The sequence below is a fragment of the Saccopteryx bilineata genome, chromosome 2 (genome assembly GCF_036850765.1).
Source record: "Saccopteryx bilineata isolate mSacBil1 chromosome 2, mSacBil1_pri_phased_curated, whole genome shotgun sequence".
Classification (NCBI taxonomy): Eukaryota; Metazoa; Chordata; class Mammalia; order Chiroptera; family Emballonuridae; genus Saccopteryx; species Saccopteryx bilineata.
This window is the reverse complement of record NC_089491.1, coordinates 210,429,642-210,450,683: the sequence shown is the minus strand read 5'-3', so window position 1 is coordinate 210,450,683 and position 21,042 is coordinate 210,429,642. Positions and strand designations below refer to the sequence as shown.

Genomic DNA, 21,042 nt, shown 5'->3' with positions numbered 1-21,042 from the left:
TAATGTATTATTTAAAATTCTCAACCACTTTTTTAAAAAAATGGATATAATACTTAGTTTACAAATGAAGAATCTGAATTAGGTACAGAGCAGTTAGAAAAGCTATCTTAAGTTTTAGGACCAAATAAAGCATAGAGCCATAATGGAACTGCATCTTCACATCATTCCATCCTGGCCAGGTACTAGGGGAATATGTATACACTGCAGCCTGGAGGCCTCACTTCTGTATCATTGCAGTTGACTGTCAATCACTGCTTTGAGGCTTTTGTTCTATGCATCTTTTAACAAACTATAATTTATTTCAAATCCTTCTTATAATTAAGGTTTACAATAAACCAGATATACACTTGAAGCCAAAATTAGGCAATCTGAAATGTTTAGACATTGTCATTTAATTCCCATAAAAGAAGTGTCTTTTTGTTATTATTAAGAGGCAAAAAGCTGAAAATATATTGCATAATTTGTTCATGCAATTAGTTAATAAAATCCAAAGCAGTTTTCCTGAAAGAAAATAAGAGGAAATAAAATATTATTTTTCACTAACTTATTATAGGTTTTACTCAATAATGACAAGCTTTGAAAATATCAAATAAAAAAATCTCCAAATTAAAAAGAATTGACTATTAAATATAATTATAATACATTCTCTGTTTATTTTTAAAAATAACTACTCTGCTTTCTTTCCTTTATGCTGTAAAAGTTTCATCTCTAAGAAACATAAAACGGAATCATCCAAGATGGAAAGTATTTTAAAGGATTCAGTTATCATGTACCTCTCTGAAATGTGGGTGCATTGAAACATATTCTAAATTGAAAATGCTCCCGAGGCACAATGGTAAAGTAGCACAATGTAAGCAAATTATACTTTCAATATAAGCTGTCATATTATTCTGGATTTTTAGCTCAGCTGGAATCAAAACCATAAAGACCATTTGAAGAATGCACTTTTCTATCTATTATCCATCTGTATCTTACCACAATATTTAGAATATGTAGGTGTCTTTGAAAAAACAGTGTCAGAATAATAAACAGGATTCATATAGATATTATTTTATATTTACAGAGAGTGAGCCCATAAAATCATGTTTGAATTATAATACATAGAATTTGCATGCATTCATTTTTAAAAAATATTTTATTTATTGATTTTTAGAGAGAGAGAGAGAGAGAGAGAGAGAGAAGGGGGAGGAACAGGAAGCATCAACTCCCATATGTGCCTTGACCAGGAAAGCCCAAGGTTTCGAACTGGCAACCTCAGTGTTTCAGGTCAACGCTTTATCCCACTGTGCCACCACAGGTCAGGCCAATGCATTCAGATTAATTACTTCATTTACTTAGTATCCTTGTATGTATATGTAATATTTTTATTGGATAAAGCAAGGGCCTGTAACCTTTTTCTGTAAATCCCCAATGATAACTACTATAGGATTTATAGGCCAAACCATCTGTCACAGCTGCTCAATCCTGTCCCTAAAACAGCCACATGCAATATGCAGAGATTCCTCATGCCTGTATTCTCATAAACACCTTACAAAAAACAGCAAGGGGCTGAACTTTTCCTGGGTCTATAGTTTGCCATTTCCTGATTTACAGCTTTAAGGTTCTCAAAATAGTCATCTAATGATTACAGTCAAAATTTCAATTTCTATATTTGGTCAGGTAGATTCAGTCCATTAAAAAATTACAATATTATTAGAACATATAACTTAGGATGTTACCAAAATACTAACTGTCGGAAATAGCAGTGACTTCCTCATTATGATACAACCAGCTGACAACAGGTGCAGGTGAGCTGCTAACGTGGCAAACCACTTCCGCATCCTCTCCTTGTTTGAATTCTTGAGGCGATACCACTTCTCTGAAGGTGAGTTTTTCTGTATCAAGAAAATAAAATAAATCATAAAAGTATTATTGCTTACTTCTTTCAATAATCTGTTGACTGATGCTATAATTAAATAATTAGTTAAATGTAAATCCTTTAAAATCTTAAACCAGATAATATAATTCCTCTTACTGGTAACTTCCCCCATCATTGAGAAGAAAGTCTGAAGTGCTTGCTATGCCTCCACAACTTTGATCCCATTTCTCCCCTCTCTTCCTGTGCTCTGTACTCCATTTAAATTGTCATCTTTTCAATTCCTTCAACGGTCCAGGTTTGTTCTCACATTTTGGCATTTGCTCTCTCTAAATTCCTTCAGATTTCTACTTGACCTCCAAAGATAAAATAGCCGTCTCCCTTCCCACTGCAACTCTCTCTGTGTCTCCACACTACTTAATTTCTTTACTATAGAATTCCATAGAATGGGGAGCTAGCTTCTACCTATTTTTCAAAGCTTACTCATTGTTTGATTCATCACTAAAATATCAGCACCAAGTAGCCAGTGACATTTCTTGTTTTAGTCATTACTGAGTGTCTATTAAATTACAATTTAAATTACAATTAAAATATTGTCTGCCACAGAGTAGATACCCAATATCATAGGCACCTAATAAATGTGTACAATTAATAAATGAACAGAATATGTATGCTTAATAAGAAATGTTCACAAAAGTAACTTGGTTTTCTTGCCAAGAAAAAATAAATGTATTTCTTTACCTTCACATAAAATATCAGAGATCTTCCTTTATATTATTCCTTACATTATTTAAAGTAAGAAAAAATCTTTCTGAATGTGAAATAGGTTCAGTAGGGGTCACATAAAAAAGAAAAATATTTTCTCCTTGAGGAGCTAATTGAGGGATGGGGTGGAAATCAGGAAAAATGAGTGCAACAATGTGGCAACAAATTCCCTTGGTCATCAAAGAGGAAGTCATGCTGGGGGATACATTGGTTTATTAAGAAATCCTTTTCCTAGAATAATAAAGAAACAAAGTTATAAGAAAGAGATGCCTTATAAGCTAGTATTCAAAAATCTTTAGAATTTTTCACTGGTAGAAATGCTAACTATCACATAATAATTATAAAGCATTATTCTTAGGCCTTAAGCAATATAAATGAATGCAGTCTTGAAAAAAACTCTATGTAAGTGGTAGGTACTCTTATTATATCCATTTTATAGATGAAGAAACTAAAGACAGACAGGTTAGGTGGCTGCTTAGGACCATAAAATAAGTGATACAGCCTGGTTTCAACCCAGAGAGTCAACAGTGTTCTTAAATAAGGTGATGACTGCTAAACCTGAGAAGAGGGAAAGGCTTGTAGGAAGCAATAGATCTCAAATCATAACATAAAGTGTAAGTGTGCTGAAGTATCTGGCTACATATCACTGCCCACTAGATGAGTTTAGGGAAGTTTTCAGCTTTTCCCTGTCTACTTCCCTTACTGGCCCTTTCCCAATTCTCATTCTATACTGGACACTGCTATCACATAAACAATTTCAGGTTCTAATCATGACCTTTTATTTTAGAGTAAAAAAGTACTCTAGGTATTTCATATCACTAAATGAAGTACTGTGTTCTGTTTCCCAGCAGAATCTTAATGGCCTGAGAAAATGAAAACATTTCCATCTATATGATATAACCAAGGTAACTGGCTCCATATGGTCAACTATTTCCTATTATTTATTCTATTTTAGAGATGCACTGTGAGTGTTAGTTTTTATTAAACACATTTTACTTTGAATTTTTACATAAGTACAATTTCAATCAAGTAATAAAAGCATGACTTACGGTAAATTTCCAAAACAACTGTAGCTTCTTGTGTCTGTCCTTTGGCATCTGTTGCTTGACAACGATATATCCCTGCATCTTCTATATTTGCATTGTAGATGGTTAATCGTGACCTGACACCCTCCTTTTGCACCACTACTCTCTGTGTTGAAATTATCTTCTCTCCTTGAGGATTATACCAATCTATACTCTCAGGCTCACCAATTGCTGCGGTCAGGGAAAAGAAATGTTTGAAAAAATATGTTTCAAGTGCTTGTTTTCACATTGGCATGCACTTATTATGTAACAACTTTTAGCAATTTAGAAAAAAATGTAAATAGAAAATGACTGGAAAGATGAAAATCTTACAAAATTGAAAGTAAACACAAATGTTAGAACACATGTTCATCTTATTTATCCAGCATTGAAGATTCAATCCCATTTGAGTAAGCAAAACCCAAAAGTTCCATAGAAAACATCCACTATGATATTAAAACTATGATAGTTGAATCTTTACCATAGTAATCTATGGACTATAGCAACAGTAAATTATGAAACTGCTTTGGTCATTGAGTCAGATATAAATAATACTTGACATATATGAAAAAAAAACACAATTTCTAGCATGATTTTACCTATTTAGTTCTTGCTAGGGTCAGTAGTTAGAGCTTTTTTCCCCCTGAAAAGCAGAGCTCATGGGAAATCTTATAAAAAATAAATTTTGGGTTTTGATAATACTAAATTTTAAATTAATATCCCAAGTCATTATATGTATCCATATAAAGCCAATGACTATTTTTAATATGAGGACTTAATCTCTTTTCCCAACTGAAATCAGTATTTTTATCATTTTAATCTAAAACTGTTAACCATTTAGTCATATGATAATTAGAATGCATTGGAATGATATTTATACTGCTAGGTAATTACAACCAAATCCTGACAAGAGTAAACATATATTTAAGTTTTCCAATTCAGAATCTAAGTTATTATGCTTTTTGTGAAAGCTGAAGCTTCCTGTGTTTGCTTTTAGTCACCAAAAGGATGTATTTCACCTAATTACTTGAGAGATAATTTGTGGAAACAGTATACACTACTAACTCGAATGTATCGGTGGAAAATGTATAAAGTTAGCTAACATCTGCAGGACCTCTTTGAAGAAAATTGTTCCTTCTTTTTTTTTTTTCAACAAATCGCTTTAGAAACAAATTAATATCCTTTCTACATCAAATTAGACATGCCAGAGCAAAGTAAGAAAGAGAGCTTAAATTTTAAATGGATCTCAGTTATGTTATTTTCTGAACAGATCCATAATACCATAATGGTTATAGAATAACTCATTTAGAGGAAGTATTTTTTAAATTCCCCAACCACAGAGAAGTCACAAAAGAATAATGTAAATAAGCATCACTTTAAATGTGAACATTACAAAAAAAAATCTCACACAACAAAATATATTGATAGTCTATAAAATATAGAAATTAGATATTTCATCCTTAATAATACGGTATCAAATTTTATTATTAAAGAGTATACTCTGGATTTTCACTGAGTGGTCATTGTATTCTGTCTGGCATTAAAGCTACATAGTTTTGAATTGTTAAATATAAGCAGAAATAGAAACACTTTAAATATGCTCTAGAAAATAATTTTGGTACTAAATTAATAATTTTTAGAACTAAGTATAAAGATTTTATGAATAAAATGAGTATTATGGAGCTAAAGAGAAGTAGAATGGTCATTTGCGAGTTCTACAGATGAATTAGAACTTGATATTTAAATATTTAAATGTCTTCTGAAAAATTCTGCATGTGCATGATTAAACTAAATGAGGTCCATATAATTTCCCAGAAGTATAATGATATATAATACTTTTGATTAATAGTCAAAAAAATCTTAAAATTTATTACTGATTTATAAATACTTTTAAATCACTTTTCATACTAAAATTTTCAGCATGAGTAACTATAGTGGATTGTACCATATCCAATTTATTCATAGTATACTTAAAAATATTGTTTAGTTATAATATTTACATTCATCTAAATTATCATTTAGATAGGTATAATATTTGAATTTATTAAGTTACTATGTATAACTTATATATGTTATTTTCAAAATAAATAAGCTAGTTATTAATTTTGACAATAAAATTAATAACTTAAAATAGAAATAAAATTCTATTGCTTACTAAGTAAAATATAGCAATTAACAGTTTTCTAATTATTATAAACCCCATGATAATACAAGATACTATTTTTAGAGAATTGAGTTTTGCACAACTTAAATTTTGCCAAAATGTTATATTAAATAATTAAAATATAAAGCATGCAATCTGGAAATATTTGTAATACATACCTGTACATGTGAAGAATTTAGATTCACCCACACTAAGCTCTACTTTGCTAAGTGAAATTGTCACTTGAAGAAGAGCTGAAAAAAATTTGAGTAACAATTAATTAAATTTTTTAACATGAATTCTAAGATTTTATTATATGATTTAGAAACCACATGATTTAAGCAGAAATTACTTTCCCCCAATTTTTAAAATCTATAAAAAAATGAAAGTTTTAAAAACATGACCTAACAAACAGAATGTCACATTTTATTATGTATTTATATTTCACAACTAGACCAAATACAGAACTCCTTCAAATGAATATTTTGACATTTGTTTGTCAAGTAAATGAGAAAATTTGTACTCAGACAGCTGTTCTATATTTACATGTAAAGTTTATATGTGCTACTTGATTAGGCAACAGCTAGAGAAAATTTTTGCCCTGAATTTTAACCTTGATTAAAAGAGTAAATTCTACACTATATTACAACAATAAAAATATAAATTAACTAGAATTTGACTACATATTAAAATAGTTCTATGAAAGGAGGTATAAACTGGAAAGAGAGGGAGCATTGCATAGGGAAAGGTAAGTGAACACTGATTTTGACAAGATAAACCAGTTAAGTGAAACAACCAAAACAATGGCAATAAAATAGGTGAGTTGTTCAATAAATTTGTTCTCAAATTGAGAACAAATAGATGAAGATTCTAGAATTTTAGAAGATAATTAATATTGTTTTAATACAAATTGAAAGACATATTTCTAATAATATGATAAACAAGAGAGTGTGACCACTCCCTGAACCCTAATCCCACTATCTTTTGTATTCAGAAATGCATGCCTGAGCTTTCAGTAAAGTAACAGAGCTACAAGGGAGCAAACAAAAAACATCTAAAAATTATAGTACAAGTCAACACTGGAAATTTGTGGATCATCATAACCAAAAGGTGAACAGATTGCACAGAGATGCAATCCAAGATTGTCTAGAAAAGGGTGTTACAGAATACCAGGTAACACTGGACCAGAATAAAGTTAATCTATATTATCAGAAGGGTTAGAATAAATCAGCCCACTGGCAAAAGGTGAAGACAAAGAAAGCTCTTTCTTGGCCTATGTAGAGGGAAAATGTTTCTCCTTAAATAGATTAACCACAGTTCTGCCATACCCCATGTTTGGAAATTTAACTATAAACATGTGAAATGCAACCTGAAAAATTAAATTAAAAAGTGTCACATGCAGGGTTCACAGCCAAGTGACAGAAGCAAATGTCAATCTCCTTAAGAAGATCTATATCATCAGCCCAGCCTGCCCAAGATTTTTATAAATGAAGCTGTTTTTAACCTAAATGCACATTCTGACATTATAAAATAAAATAGCAATTGAAGGCACTGTGAAATGAGTCACTTGAAACAATCAATAGAAGAACATACAATTTCAAAAAATAGGATGAGACTAAGAATGTAACATAACTATGTTGAAAATGTTTAAAGAAATAAAAGGTGGAATCGAAAACATGAGAAAGGGCCGGGTGGATCCCGGTCGGGTGCATGCAGGAGTCTGTCTGACTGCCTCCCCATTTCCAGCTTTGGAAAAATGCAAAAAAAAAAAAAAAAAACCAAACAAAAAAACAAAAACAAACAAACAAACACATGAGAAAGGAAGAACTCATCAGGAAATGCTTTTCAAACATGTTTGAGCTCTTTACAATATTTCCTTTTATTCTCTATCTCCAAAGGATAAATTTCTTCTTTTGCAGAAAACCTGTCTGGGAAACTCAGGCTGGGCTACATGGCATTGTTCTTTCCTCTTAGTCTTGGGTCCTACTTATATTCACAACCCCTGAATACTCAGTGCCTGGCATGTTAGGGGGACTCAAGTGTTCAGGTAAGTCTAATACTTCAGATATGTTAAGAAAATGACAGTAGTCAGAAATAATGGGAAGAACCAGTAGAACCAAGAATCAAGAGAATAATGCACTATTAACTATCAATTCCAGGGAAAATTCATAGAAGAGGACTTTTCCTTTTGAGAAGAAACTAATTCTCTGGATAAACTTAGTTTACGTGTAATGGGATCAACACAGGCAAGTTACAAGAATTAAAGAATTTGAGATTTCCCTTATAAGAAGCTTGACTCTAAAGAGGTGGATGAGACTTGGAGGACCCACAATTCTAGGCAAGTGGTCAGTGGTTTTATGATCTGGAGAAGTTTGGGGCATACCTACTGTATGGCCAGTAGCCATGGCCATCGCAGCCGTGCACATGCAGGTTCTTATTGAATTCAAGCAGAAGGTAAAGGAACAGTGGAGCCAAAAAAAGGTGGGCCATTCCTTTACTAAAGTCTTGCACAGACCGACAAGCAACACACATAGGGAAAACACTTCCCTCAGTTCTACAAGCAGGAGAATCTTCTGAGGCTTCTCCTAGAATCAAATGCCCCACCAGTCTCAGCAGAGCTCACAAAGCCCCTCAGGTGTTCCTCATCTGCACACCTTCTCTCTCTCTGCAAAACATGGCTTCTCTCTCTCCTTCTTCTCTTCTCTTTTCAAAACTTTCTGGTGAGAAAAAACTCTCCTCCAGCAAACATTGGCACAACAATAGCCCTTCCCAAGCAGGAAGGTAATTTGCAATTTCATAGACATACCTGGCGCTGCCCAGCTCCCAATGCAAACTATAAGCGATCAAACATAAAAATCATATTTTACAAATTATTTGACCAACACCTACCAAAAGAGGAGAAGGAGGCAGAAAAGAGGTAACACAGTTAAAATTTTAAAAAAGGAATTTTGACTATTTTTTCCTTTCTCATTACTTTCCTCTCTTTATTTTCTCAAGACATTATTCTATTTCATGCATTAATTACCTTTTTTCTCTATTTTCAAACTGAACTTTCCTAAAAATCTAAACTTATAACTTACAACGCTCAGCTAGCATACAGTTAGCATATTTTAATTTCAAACTTTCTATGTGCAAACTGAACCCCTTCCATCAAAAATTGTTCACATTCCACTGCTAATCACCATCAGTTTTCAAATTTTGAAGATATAACCTCTGAAATATCACCTGTATGCATTCTTGTTTAATTTTAAGACTCTTTCTGCCTAAAAAATGTACTCATGAATTACAATGTGAGATATTGATTTTAATCTAAGAGAGTGATATTTCAAGTTCTAGATTTCTTTCTCTGACTTTCTTCTCTTCATTCTCTCTTCCCATGGAAGTATTTCTCAGGGTGCTGCATGTATGCTTCTAAAACAGTTTAATTTAATGTGCCTACTCAAAAGAATTCAAAGTAGATTTCCTCTGGCCAAATAAATAATTACTACACAAATTTTAATTCAAAGAAACTTAAACTTTCAAAGTTTATTTCCAATTATTTATTTCCAATGATTCTGCAGCTATAGACAGTGATGAATTATTCCCACTCCTTTTCCACTGACTCACAGTCCTATCACCCTGCATTTGCTTAATCTATTTCCTCTGCCTTCCTCTCCCTTTCTCACCTCTCTATATGGCTGACTGCATTCTAGCTTTAAAACAAAGCTAAAATATCAGTAATTTTGCAAAACATTTTTTGAGAGCCCCATCTATGGCATCAACAAATAAATATGTTTGATAAAGAGGTATTTTCAGTAAACATTAAAACATGTTGTTGATAATTATATTCAGTTCTCTACCTTATTTATCTATGAATTTATAGAAGTAAAGGCTGATAATCTCACTTCTGTTTCTGTTAAACTGATAATTTATAAATACATGGGAGAATAATGAACAGTTACCCAGAGTTTATTGTATACAAGGTATAGAACATTGAGAGTATTAACAACATAAAATTAAGAATGATTTCATTGCCGTCAACTGAATTGAAGGATATCAGAGACTTTGAGAAATATCTGCCAATTACCACATAAATAATTTCCATATTTAACCTCTGAAGTATATTTGTTTTGCTTTTCTAAGGAAGAGTTTATAGAAAAGACTAAACTTAAAAGATAGAGGCACTTTAAAATTCAATTATGGTTCTGAACAATTTTATACTGAGTTGCCAACAGATGTAATAAATAACATTCATAGTAACTAAATAAAATTTACCTTAAAATTAATTAATTTATACTAAAATACTTGGTTATTTTTTCATTCAGTACAAACTATCAATTTACCCACAAACCAGGACCATATTTTTCATGGACATTTTGACGACATTGCTATCATATTTTAGGCATTAAATATATAAAGAAAACATAATTCTCCAGTTTACTATAAATAACATAATTCTTAATAAGCATAATTCTTACAGTTCACATTACCAAGGCCTAGATTTGCTCTAATTGATCTTTACAGATACATTAAAATGTGTGCACATTAGGAAAAATCTATAAAACTAAAATTTAGATCCACACCTCAATCATTGCTTTATTATTTAAAATCCAGGTTCTTGGGATCATAGTTGACCCATTGCCACCTCCAACAGACTTGTCATGGACCCAAATGTCAGGAAAATGAAACAATTTCCTAAGTTCAAAAGCTGTGTTAAGAGAAAACAGAAGAGGAATAATATATTTGATATCTGTTCCATTAATCTGTAATTTCTGGAGGTGAATGTAGATATTGATATGATATTCATTTATAAATATTGATATTACTTTATAAAAATGATATTAAGAATTTCTAATTCAAATTTCTAGGATTAAGGTCTGTCTGAAATTATATCAGTGTCATTCGCTGATGCTAAAATATATAATTTTAATATTTTATTGTTCTTATGTATTTGAAATAGATATAATGATTTTGGAAAAAACTGTGAAGGGTTTACTGTTATGTAGATTTATTTCATATGTGGGGCATTATTGATTATATGATGGCATTCTTTATAAATCAATCAATAAATTATGATTTTTTAAAGTTAGTTTTGGACAGTCAGAATTCCAGTATCTTCTTAAATGATTCTTACTGAAGGTAACAAAATGTTTTAAATCCACTGACTGAAAAATAGTCATGATAGATAAATGTCCTCTGTGAACTATTTTCAAAGAAATGCATGCAATATCAGTCTCAAAAGTAGAGTTAGATAAATTAAAATTTTCTTATCAAAATCAGTATTTATTGATTATATGCATTTTGCAAATTGCCCCTTTAAATGTTATGGTATAAAAAAACCATAAGCCATAGTTCCTAACGTGAAGGGATTTATAATTTATTTGAAAAGACAATAATACCTATAAAGATGTATGACAAAATGAGATGATGTGTATCAATTATGACCATAAGATTCATGATCAAGAAGGCTGTATAGAGGACAATAAAACTTTAAATAAAAAGTGGGATAGGTATTATAATAAAAGAACAGAAAAAAGGGGAAAAACCTAGATTAAGTGGGGCAAAAATGTTCAAGAAACATGCAGGGAATAATAAGTAGATCAATATAGATGAGGTAGAAACCATGTAGAAGGTCTCTAGCAATATATTATCACTGGATAAATAGTTTTAAAAATGATGTTGGAAAAACTCATGGTAAAATGTCTAGACATCAACTTTTGTCCATTAATTATTTATAAATAGAAATTAAGATGACAAAAATTGACATTTAGTATAGATTAGTCAGAATACAGAATGACTTATAAATAAAGTTAAGGAGAATAGCATTTACTTTAGGGTGCAGGATGGCTGGTGACAAAGCATATGGAAAGGGAGGGGTATATGTAACAAAAACTTTTAAAATAGAAGTCATCTTTGTGATCAATTAAAACTTTAGTAAAAAAAGAAAAAGTAAATGATGTTAAGTTTTTTACAGTTTTTTACTTCAGTGAAACAAGGGTCACAAAAAAAATAAAAATTCAGGAGAAGACCTAATTGGGAGGGTGGTATGAAGCTGTAACTTATTTCACAATTGACAATTATTTCCAAAATAGAACCAAGGCAACATTTTAACAAAGATAACTGCTACCATAACAAAGCTTAAAGTAATAGTTATAATTTAAGTAAGCTTGCAGACCACATGTCCAAAAGGGACATTCTTCATTTACAAGAATACAAATATAATAAAGCTACTGGCATTTTTAAATTCTATTAGGAGACTATGAGCCCTTTGCAATTTGATACAATATTTAACAGTGTCATTTAAAATGTCCAGTTTACCACTTGCAGAGATTTAAAAACTGACAATCAGCCTACTATGAGTTTGACACAAAGAAGAATTATATTCACTTAAAATTCCAATAGACATGCAGAGACAAAGTAAAGCACTGATTGATTTATCTTGGTGCAACGACTTGTAAGATTTTTAAAGTAAACCCTGCCGCCACCCACTTCGATCTCCACATCAAGAGAATTATAAGACTAGTGCATTTACCTAGTAATTATATAAACTCTCAAGAATTCTTATTGAAAGAAGGTCCTTATAAATTAATCATTGATTTTACAAAATGAATGAGAAAAAAATTTTCTCATTTTGTTCACTGAAAACATATTTTACAACTGTGTTTTCTTTGGAGAAATTAGTTCATATTCATTTAATTATTCACCTTTTTGATTATTAAATTTTCATGTCAACATAGCATAACAGCCTAAGATGGTTCTTAAGTTTTAGAAATTTCTACAGTGTTCAAGAAAAATTGGGATTTTTGGAGCATTTAAGGTAAAGAAGTAGTCTGTCATAAAAATCAGAAAATCTGATGGCTGTGAACATTGTATCAAAATTATTTTTAGTAAATTGTGTCACCTAAGTTTACCAAGAAGACAAAGTTGAACTTTTTAGTGTAATTCCTTTCCACTTCCATCATTTCTATATTTACACTAAAGCTTTTCAGTCATTTTATTCAAAGTTAAAAAAATAAATGTCTCATTTGCTTTTAAGAGCAACTGGTCTGCCTTATTAATACTTCTCTCTCTATCGGCCCCTTCTTGTCAAGCTATAAATAATAATAAATGAAACAAAACAATGAAACAAAATAACCAAATAATTATTTAAAAAAATCATTCTTGCCCTGGCCAGTTGGCTCAGCGGTAGAGCGTTGGCCTGGCGTGCGGGGGACCCGGGTTCGATTCCTGGCCAGGGCACATAGGAGAAGTGCCCATTTGCTTCTCCACCCCCACCCCCCTCCTTCCTCTCTGTCTCTCTCTTCCCCTCCCGCAGCCAAGGCTCCATTGGAGCAAAGATAGCCCGGACGCTGGGGATGGCTCCTTGGCCTCTGCCCCAGGTGCTAGAGTGGCTCTGGTCGTGGCAGAGCGACAACCTGGAGGGGCAGAGCATCGCCCCCTGGTGGGCAGAACATCGCCCCTGGTGGGCCTTCCAGGTGGATCCGGGTTGGGCGCATGCAGGAGTCTGTCTGACTGTCTCTCCCTGTTTCCAGCTTCAGAAAAATACAAAAAAAAAATCATTCTTTCCTTATTTATCTCTTGAATTACTATGGTATGTCCTACTTGTCTTAATTACATTATTTTCTGAAAGAAAGATAGAAAAATAAAAAAGAATGAGAAAGAACTCTCTAGCTACCCAGTTATTATTTATTCCATTACAATTTACTTTGTCCTCTTCATTCAACCCATAAGTTATTTTTCCAAAGGTCATCCACAACATTCTAATTTTCAAACGCAGAAAAAATTTCCAGCTTTGTACTTTAAAATTTAATCAAGAATGAGGCACTGCTGACTACTTCGTTTTTGGTTTGTTTGTTTGTTTGTTTGTTTTTGTATTTTTCTGAAGCTGGAAACGGGGGCAGTCAGACAGACTCCCTCATGCGCCCCATCAGGATCCACCCGGCACGCCCACCAGGGGGCGATGCTCTGCCCATCCAAGGCATCGCTCTGTTGTGATCAGAGCCATTCTAGCACCTGAGGCAGAGGCCATGGAGCCATCCCCAGCGCCCAGGCCATCTTTTCTCCAATGGAGCCTTGGCTGCAGGAGGGGAAGAGAGAGACAGAGAGGAAGGAGAGGGGGAGGGGTGGAGAAGCAGATGGGCGCTTCTCCTATGTGCCCTGGCCAGAAATCGAACCCGGGACTTCTGCACACCAGGCCAACACTCTACCACTGAGCCAACCGGCCAGGGCCTACTTCGTTTTTTAACTGCCCCATTCTTTGACCGCTGCATAAACATTCTCTGCTCGCTTTTCTGATTACTCTTATTCTAGTCTTTTTGTTTTCATCTCTTCTTCCACATATGACTTAAATATCTTTACTTCTTAGTAAGTTCTTTTCTAATTTTGGAGTTCTCTATAGCTTTTTCTAACAATGTTTAAATAGTACTTAACTGCTTAAAACAGGAATCATCGGAGTGACGTCACGGAAATGGCGCCGTGAGAAGCGCGTCCGACAGCTCTCCCCTAAATCACAACAAATTTATCAACTAGAAACAGAAAAATTTATCCTCGGAGCATTCCGGAGTTCCACACAAACTGAAAGCAAAAGGACTGTTATCACTTGAATCTGAGAGACGAGGGTGTGGAGGAATCTACCGCAGTGACGCTCATTCAAGCCGCCAGGGAGTGCGCCCGCGGTGAGTCAGCCCATATACTTGGGAACCGCAAGCCGCCGCGAGCGGCCGACTGCGAGCTGCCGCGAGCCCGCGAGCTGCTGCGAACCCCCGCAAACCACCACCGCGAGCTGCCGCGAGCCCCCGCAAACCGCCACCGCGAGCGGCCGCCACGAGCCGCCGCGCGCGCCCGGTCCGGTTGAGCACTGCTGACGTTCCCAGCGGCCCGCACACTGCGAGTGGGGGTCGCCGGCCACCGGTGCCCTGAGCGCCCCATTCGCGCCCAGGGTGCCCTACTGGCCCACACACCCAGGGGGCTCCATTATCCTGTGCCTGGTGCGGTCCAGCCGCCAGCAGCGGGGCGAGCGGGAGAGGCTTGGGAGATTCTCTCCGTGGGCGGGGCACCTCACCCAGCCATTCAAGCTAACAATCAAGCATTGGGGGAGGGGTGCGCGCAGGCAGCCTAAAATACCTTCGGAAACACAGCTGCGACCCAATCACTGAAATTAGCTTAACCCATAAAATCTGCGCACCCTCGGTTCTAATTGATAAGATCTCTCTCAGTTCAGCGATCCAAGACAAGAGGCGTGATATTTTTTAGTGCCTCTCGCTAAAGGGGCGGGGGCAACTTCTGATTGATAGAGCCTCCATATTCAGGGATAAACGCTAACAAGAAGGACTTGGCAGATAATAAGGTCTATACTACACTAGTCGTAAGCAGAGACTAGTGCCTCTTCTTCCCTGCAAAAACAGGCTACAAAGTGTGGAAAGCCTGGATTGAGAGGTCCAACTAAATGATAGGCGCTGAACAGTCACCTTGACAACAATTGACTCCCACCCCCGCCTGATTACACTGGAGGCCCTGACTCTCAGAGCCTTTCCCAAAGCCTTGCACTGAGTGGGGATAGAGTGGGGATTTCCCAGCTCTTTGAGCCTCTTACTCCCCAGACAGAAGCAGTTGCAGCCTTATAGCTGGATCACCAGGCTGCTAATTCAGAAAGGGGGGACTAGGAGAGAGAATCCAGGAAAGCAAACTCTCTCATCGTTGGACCCTGCAAACGCCAACAAGCCTTTACTTCCAGCAAGACTAAAGCCAATTATATGACATTGCCATAGAATCCCATCAACTGCAAATCCCTAACTAAGAGTGACACAGGGGCAGAGCCTGGGGTACAGAGTCACCGACTAGGAAGAGGGAGAGAAAAGGAAAAGGAAGAAGTTAACCTCTCAAAATCAAGAAAAACCCACAGACTTTACAACTTGATCCACTATTTTTTGTTGTTGTTGTTGTTGTTGTTGCTTGTTTCTTCTATCTTTTTGCCTTTATTTCCTCCACCTCGGTCCTTCTATTCTCTGCCCATCTTATGCTTCCCCTTTCTTGAACTACACTACCCATGAGTGTTGCATTTTATTTTTCTTCTTCATCCTCACCCTCCTTTAAGGTTATACTCCAAAACACTTAACTCTCACTCTCTCCTCTTTTGTTTTTTTTTTTGTCTTGCTTTATTTTGTTTTTTTCTCCTCCTATTTTATTTCTTCCTTCGTTTTTCTCTTTCTCTTATTTTTTCCTTTCTATTCGTTTTTTCTTTTCTCATTTTACTTTCCTCCCATATAATCCTCAATCACGAACAAATTAGTTAATTTGGGACTCAAGGCTTTTTTTTGGTTTTATTTCTCTTTTTTGCTTTTGTTTTTTTTTTTTTTCTCTTGTTTGTTTATTTTTGTGGCATTTTGGGTCCTCCCAACCCAAGTTCTCCATTGTATTTAGTCTTCGCTCCACTTAATACAACAGATTTTTACTTATTATTTTTATTTTTTCTTCTTTATTATTCTTTTTTGGTCCTTTTTTCTGATTCCCTCTTATCCCTCTCATTATATCTCTTAGTTGACCATCACTTACAAGCAAATCATCTTATGCTTGTCTAAGATTTTCTTCCTTTTTTTTTTTTTTTGCATTTAGTAGGTCCCTACTCCCTTTTTTTGCCCCTTGAACTCTTCACCCCAAATCAGGCCCTCCATTATAGGCACGATATTTCCCTGAGGAGGGGAGAGGAGGGAAAGAGAAGAGAGAAAAAAGGGGGAAGTAATAAATTATTACTGTTTTTTTTTGTGGGGTGTTTTACCCTTTTTTTTTTCTTTTTACTCTTTATTAATTCTAATTAGTGCTATCAATAAGACCACCCTCAGATGCCGATAAGAAAGAGGAAATCGAATATTATGGATACAAAAGAAAGAGAGGTAACACAAATAGATGTGGAAAAATCTATGGAGAAAAGACTTAACATATTGGAAGCCTTGGAGCTAAATGACAGAGAATTTAAAATAGAAATCTTAAAAATACTCAGAGATATACAAGAAAACACAGAAAGGCAATATAGGGAGATCAGAAAACAACTCAATGAACACAAAGAATATATTACCAAGGAAATTGAAACTATAAAAACAAATCAAACAGAAATGAAAAACTCAATTCATGAGCTGAAAAACGAGGTAACAAGCTTAGCTAACAGAAGAGCCTAGATTGAAGATAGGATTAGTGAAATAGAAGACAAACAACTTGAGGCACAACAGAGAGAAGAAGAAAGAGACTCAAAAATAATAAAAAACGAGAAAGCCCTACAGGAATTGTCTGACTCCATCAGAAAGAATAACATAAGAATAATAGGTATATCAGAGGGAGAAGAGAAAGAAAATGGAATGGAGAATATACTCAAACAAATAATAGACGAGAACTTCCCAAGCCTGTGGAAGGAACTAAAGCCTCAAATTCAAGAAGCAAACAGAACACCAAGTTTTCTTAATGCCAACAAACCCACTCCAAGGCACATCATAATAAAGATGACACAAACCAATGACAAAGAAAAAATTCTCAAGGCAGCCAGGGAAAAGAAGAGTACAACATATAAAGGAAGGCATATTAGATTATCATCAGATTTCTCAGCAGAAACTCTACAAGCTAGAAGAGAGTGGACCCCAATATTTAAAGCCCTGAAAGAGAGGAACTTTCAGCCACGAATACTATACCCATCAAAGCTATCCTTCAAGTATGAAGGAGATATAAAAACATTCACAAATACAGAAAAGATGAGAGAATTTATCAACAGAAAGCCCCCACTCCAGGAAATACTAAGGGGGGTTTTCCAACCAGATTCAAAGAACAAAAGAAAACAACACCACAAGTAACAGCTCCACCAAGAACACAATAAAACCAAACTTAAACTGTGACAACAAAGGAAAAAAAGGGGGGAGAGGATGGAGATTAACAGTAGCAAAGGATGATGAAGTGCAGAAATACTTATAAGATAGGGTACTACAATGAATATGGTAGGTACCCTTTTCATTACTTAATGGTAACCACCCTTAAAAAAACCACCACAAAAACACTTGACTTAAAAAAGGTAGCAACAGAGGAAAGAAGTATGGAACACAAACAAACAAAAACAAATGATAGAAAAACAAAAGAGAAGAATCAAACTAGATACAAAACTAACAGAAAGCAATGTATAAAATGGCAGTAGGGAACCCACAAGTGTCAATAATTACACTAAATGTAAATGGATTAAACTTACCAATAAAAAGACACAGAGTAGCAGAATGGATTAAAAAAGAAAATCCAACTATATGCTGCCTACAAGAAACACATCTAAGCAACAAGGATAAAAACAAATTCAAAGTGAAAGGCTGGAAAACAATACTCCAAGCAAACAACACCCAAAAAAAAGCAGGTGTAGCAATACTCATATCTAATAATGCTGACTACAAGACAGAAAAAGTACTCAGAGACAAAAATGGTCATTTCATAATGATTAAGGGGAAGTTGAATCAAGAAGACATAACAATCCTTAATATATATGCACCAAACCAAGGAGCACCAAAATATATAAGACAGCTACTTATTGACCTTAAAACAAAAACTAACAAAAATACAATCATACTTGGAGACCTCAATACACCGCTGACGGCTCTAGATCGGTCATCCAAACAGAGAATCAATAAAGATATAGTGGCCTTAAACGAAATACTAGAACACCTGGATATGATAGACATCTACAGGACACTTCATCCCAAAGCGACAGAGGATACATTTTTCTCTAGTGTACATGGAACATTCTCAAGAATTGACCATATGTTGGGCCACAAAGACAATATCAGCAAATTTAGAAAAATTGAAATTGTACCAAGCATATTTTCTGATCATAAAGCCTTGAAACTAGAATTCAACTGCAAAAAAGAGGGGGAAAAACCCACAAAAATGTGGAAACTAAACAACATACTTCTAAAAAATGAATGGGTCAAAGAAGAAATAAGTGCAGAAATCAAAAGATATATACAGACAAATGAAAATGAAAATACAACATATCAGAATCTCTGGGATGCAGCAAAAGCAGTAATAAGAGGAAAGTTCATATCACTTCAGGCCTATATGAACAAACAAGAGAGAGCCGAAGTAAACCACTTAACTTCACACCTTAAGGAACTAGAAAAAGAAGAACAAAGACAACCCAAAACCAACCGAAGAAAGGAGATAATAAAAATCAGAGCAGAAATAAATGAAATAGAGAACAGAAAAACTATAGAAAAAATCAATAAAACAAGGAGCTGGTTCTTTGAAAAGATCAACAAAATTGACAAACCCTTGGCAAGACTCACCAAGGAAAAAAGACACAGGACTCAAATAAATAAAATCCAAAATGAAAGAGGAGAGATCACCACAGACATCATAGAAATACAAAGAATTATTGTAGAATACTATGAAAAATTATATGCCACCAAATACAACAACCTAGAAGAAATGGATAAATTCCTAGAACAATACAACCTTCCTAGACTGAGTCATGAAGAAGCAGAAAGCCTAAACAGACCAATCAGCAGGGAGGAAATAGAAAAAACTATTAAAAATCTCCCCAAAAATAAAAGTCCAGGCCCAGACGGTTATACTAGTGAATTCTATCAAACATTCAAAGAAGACTTGGTTCCTATTCTACTCAAAGTCTTCCAAAAAATTGAAGAAGAAGCAATACTTCCAAACACATTTTATGAAGCCAACATAACCCTCATACCAAAACCTGGCAAGGATGGCACAAAGAAAAAAACTACAGACCAATATCTCTAATGAATACAGATGCTAAAATACTAAACAAAATACTGGCAAACCGAATACAACAACATATTAAAAAAATAATACATCATGATCAAGTGGGATTCATCCCAGAATCTCAAGGACGGTTCAACATTCGCAAAACGGTTAACGTAATACACCATGTCAACAAAACAAAAACAAAAACCACATGATCTTATCAATAGATGCAGAAAAGGCTTTTGATAAAATACAACACAATTTTATGTTTAAGACTCTCAACAAAATGGGTATAGAAGGAAAATATCTCAACATGATAAAGGCCATATATGATAAACCATCAGCCAACATCCTATTAAACGGCATAAAACTGAGGACTTTCTACCTTAAATCAGGAACAAGACAGGGTTGTCCACTCTCTCCACTCTTATTCAACGTGGTGCTAGAAGTTCTGGCCAGAGCAATCAGACAAGACAAAGAAATAAAAGGCATCCATATCGGAAAAGAAGAAGTAAAGCTTTCACTTTTTGCTGATGATATGATCCTATACATCGAAAACCCGAAGGACTCCACAAAAAGATTATTAGAAACAATAAACCAATACAGTAAGGTCGCAGGATACAAAATTAACATACAAAAGTCCATAGCCTTTCTATATGCCAACAATGAAATATTAGAAAACGAACTCAAAAAAATAATCCCCTTCACGATTGCAACAAAAAAAATAAAATACCTAGGAATAAACATAACAAAGAACGTAAAGGACCTATATAATGAAAATTACAAAGCACTGTTAAGGGAAATCGAAAAAGATACAATGAGATGGAAAAATATTCCTTGTTCTTGGATAGGAAGAATAAATATAATCAAAATGGCCATATTACCCAAAGCAATATACAAATTTAATGCAATTCCCATCAAAATCCCTATGAGATTTTTTAAAGAAATGGAACAAAAAATCATCAGATTTATATGGAACTATAAAAAACCCCGAAAAGCCAAAACAATCCTAAGGAAAAAGAATGAAGCTGGGGGCATTACAATACCTGACTTTAAACTATATTATAGGGCCACGATAATCAAAACAGCATGGTATTGGCAAAAAAATAGACACTCAGACCAATGGAACAGAATAGAAAGCCCAGAAATAAAACCACATATATATGGTCAAATAATCTTTGATAAAGGGGCCAACAACACACAATGGAGAAAAGAAAGCCTCTTCAACAAATGGTGTTGGGAAAACTAAAAAGCCACATGCAAAAGAATGAAACTCGACTACAGCCTGTCCCCGTGTACTAAAATTAATTCAAAATGGATCAAAGACCTAAATATAAGACCTGAAACAATAAAGTACATAGAAGAAGACATAGGTACTAAAATCATGGACCTGGGTTTTAAAGAACATTTTATGAACTTGACTCCAATGGCAAGAGAAGTGAAGGCAAAGATAAATGAATGGGACCACATCAGAATTAAAAGTTTTTGCTCAGCAAGAGAAACTGATA

The 21,042-nt window shown here is 34.5% G+C and overlaps 1 protein-coding gene across 2 annotated transcripts in view; it reads right to left on the bottom strand.

Moving 5' to 3' along the window:
• NCAM2 (neural cell adhesion molecule 2) overlaps nt 1–21,042 on the bottom strand; it is a 577,130-nt gene that overhangs the window by 257,191 nt on the left and 298,897 nt on the right. For both annotated transcript variants that reach the window (XM_066259097.1, XM_066259098.1), the window contains exons 2-4: nt 6,007–6,081; nt 3,670–3,876; nt 1,731–1,874 (exon numbers count right to left, since the gene is read on the bottom strand). In XM_066259097.1, coding sequence (XP_066115194.1) covers nt 1,731–1,874; nt 3,670–3,876; nt 6,007–6,081 — 426 coding nt within the window. The remainder of the gene's footprint in view (nt 1–1,730; nt 1,875–3,669; nt 3,877–6,006; nt 6,082–21,042) is intronic.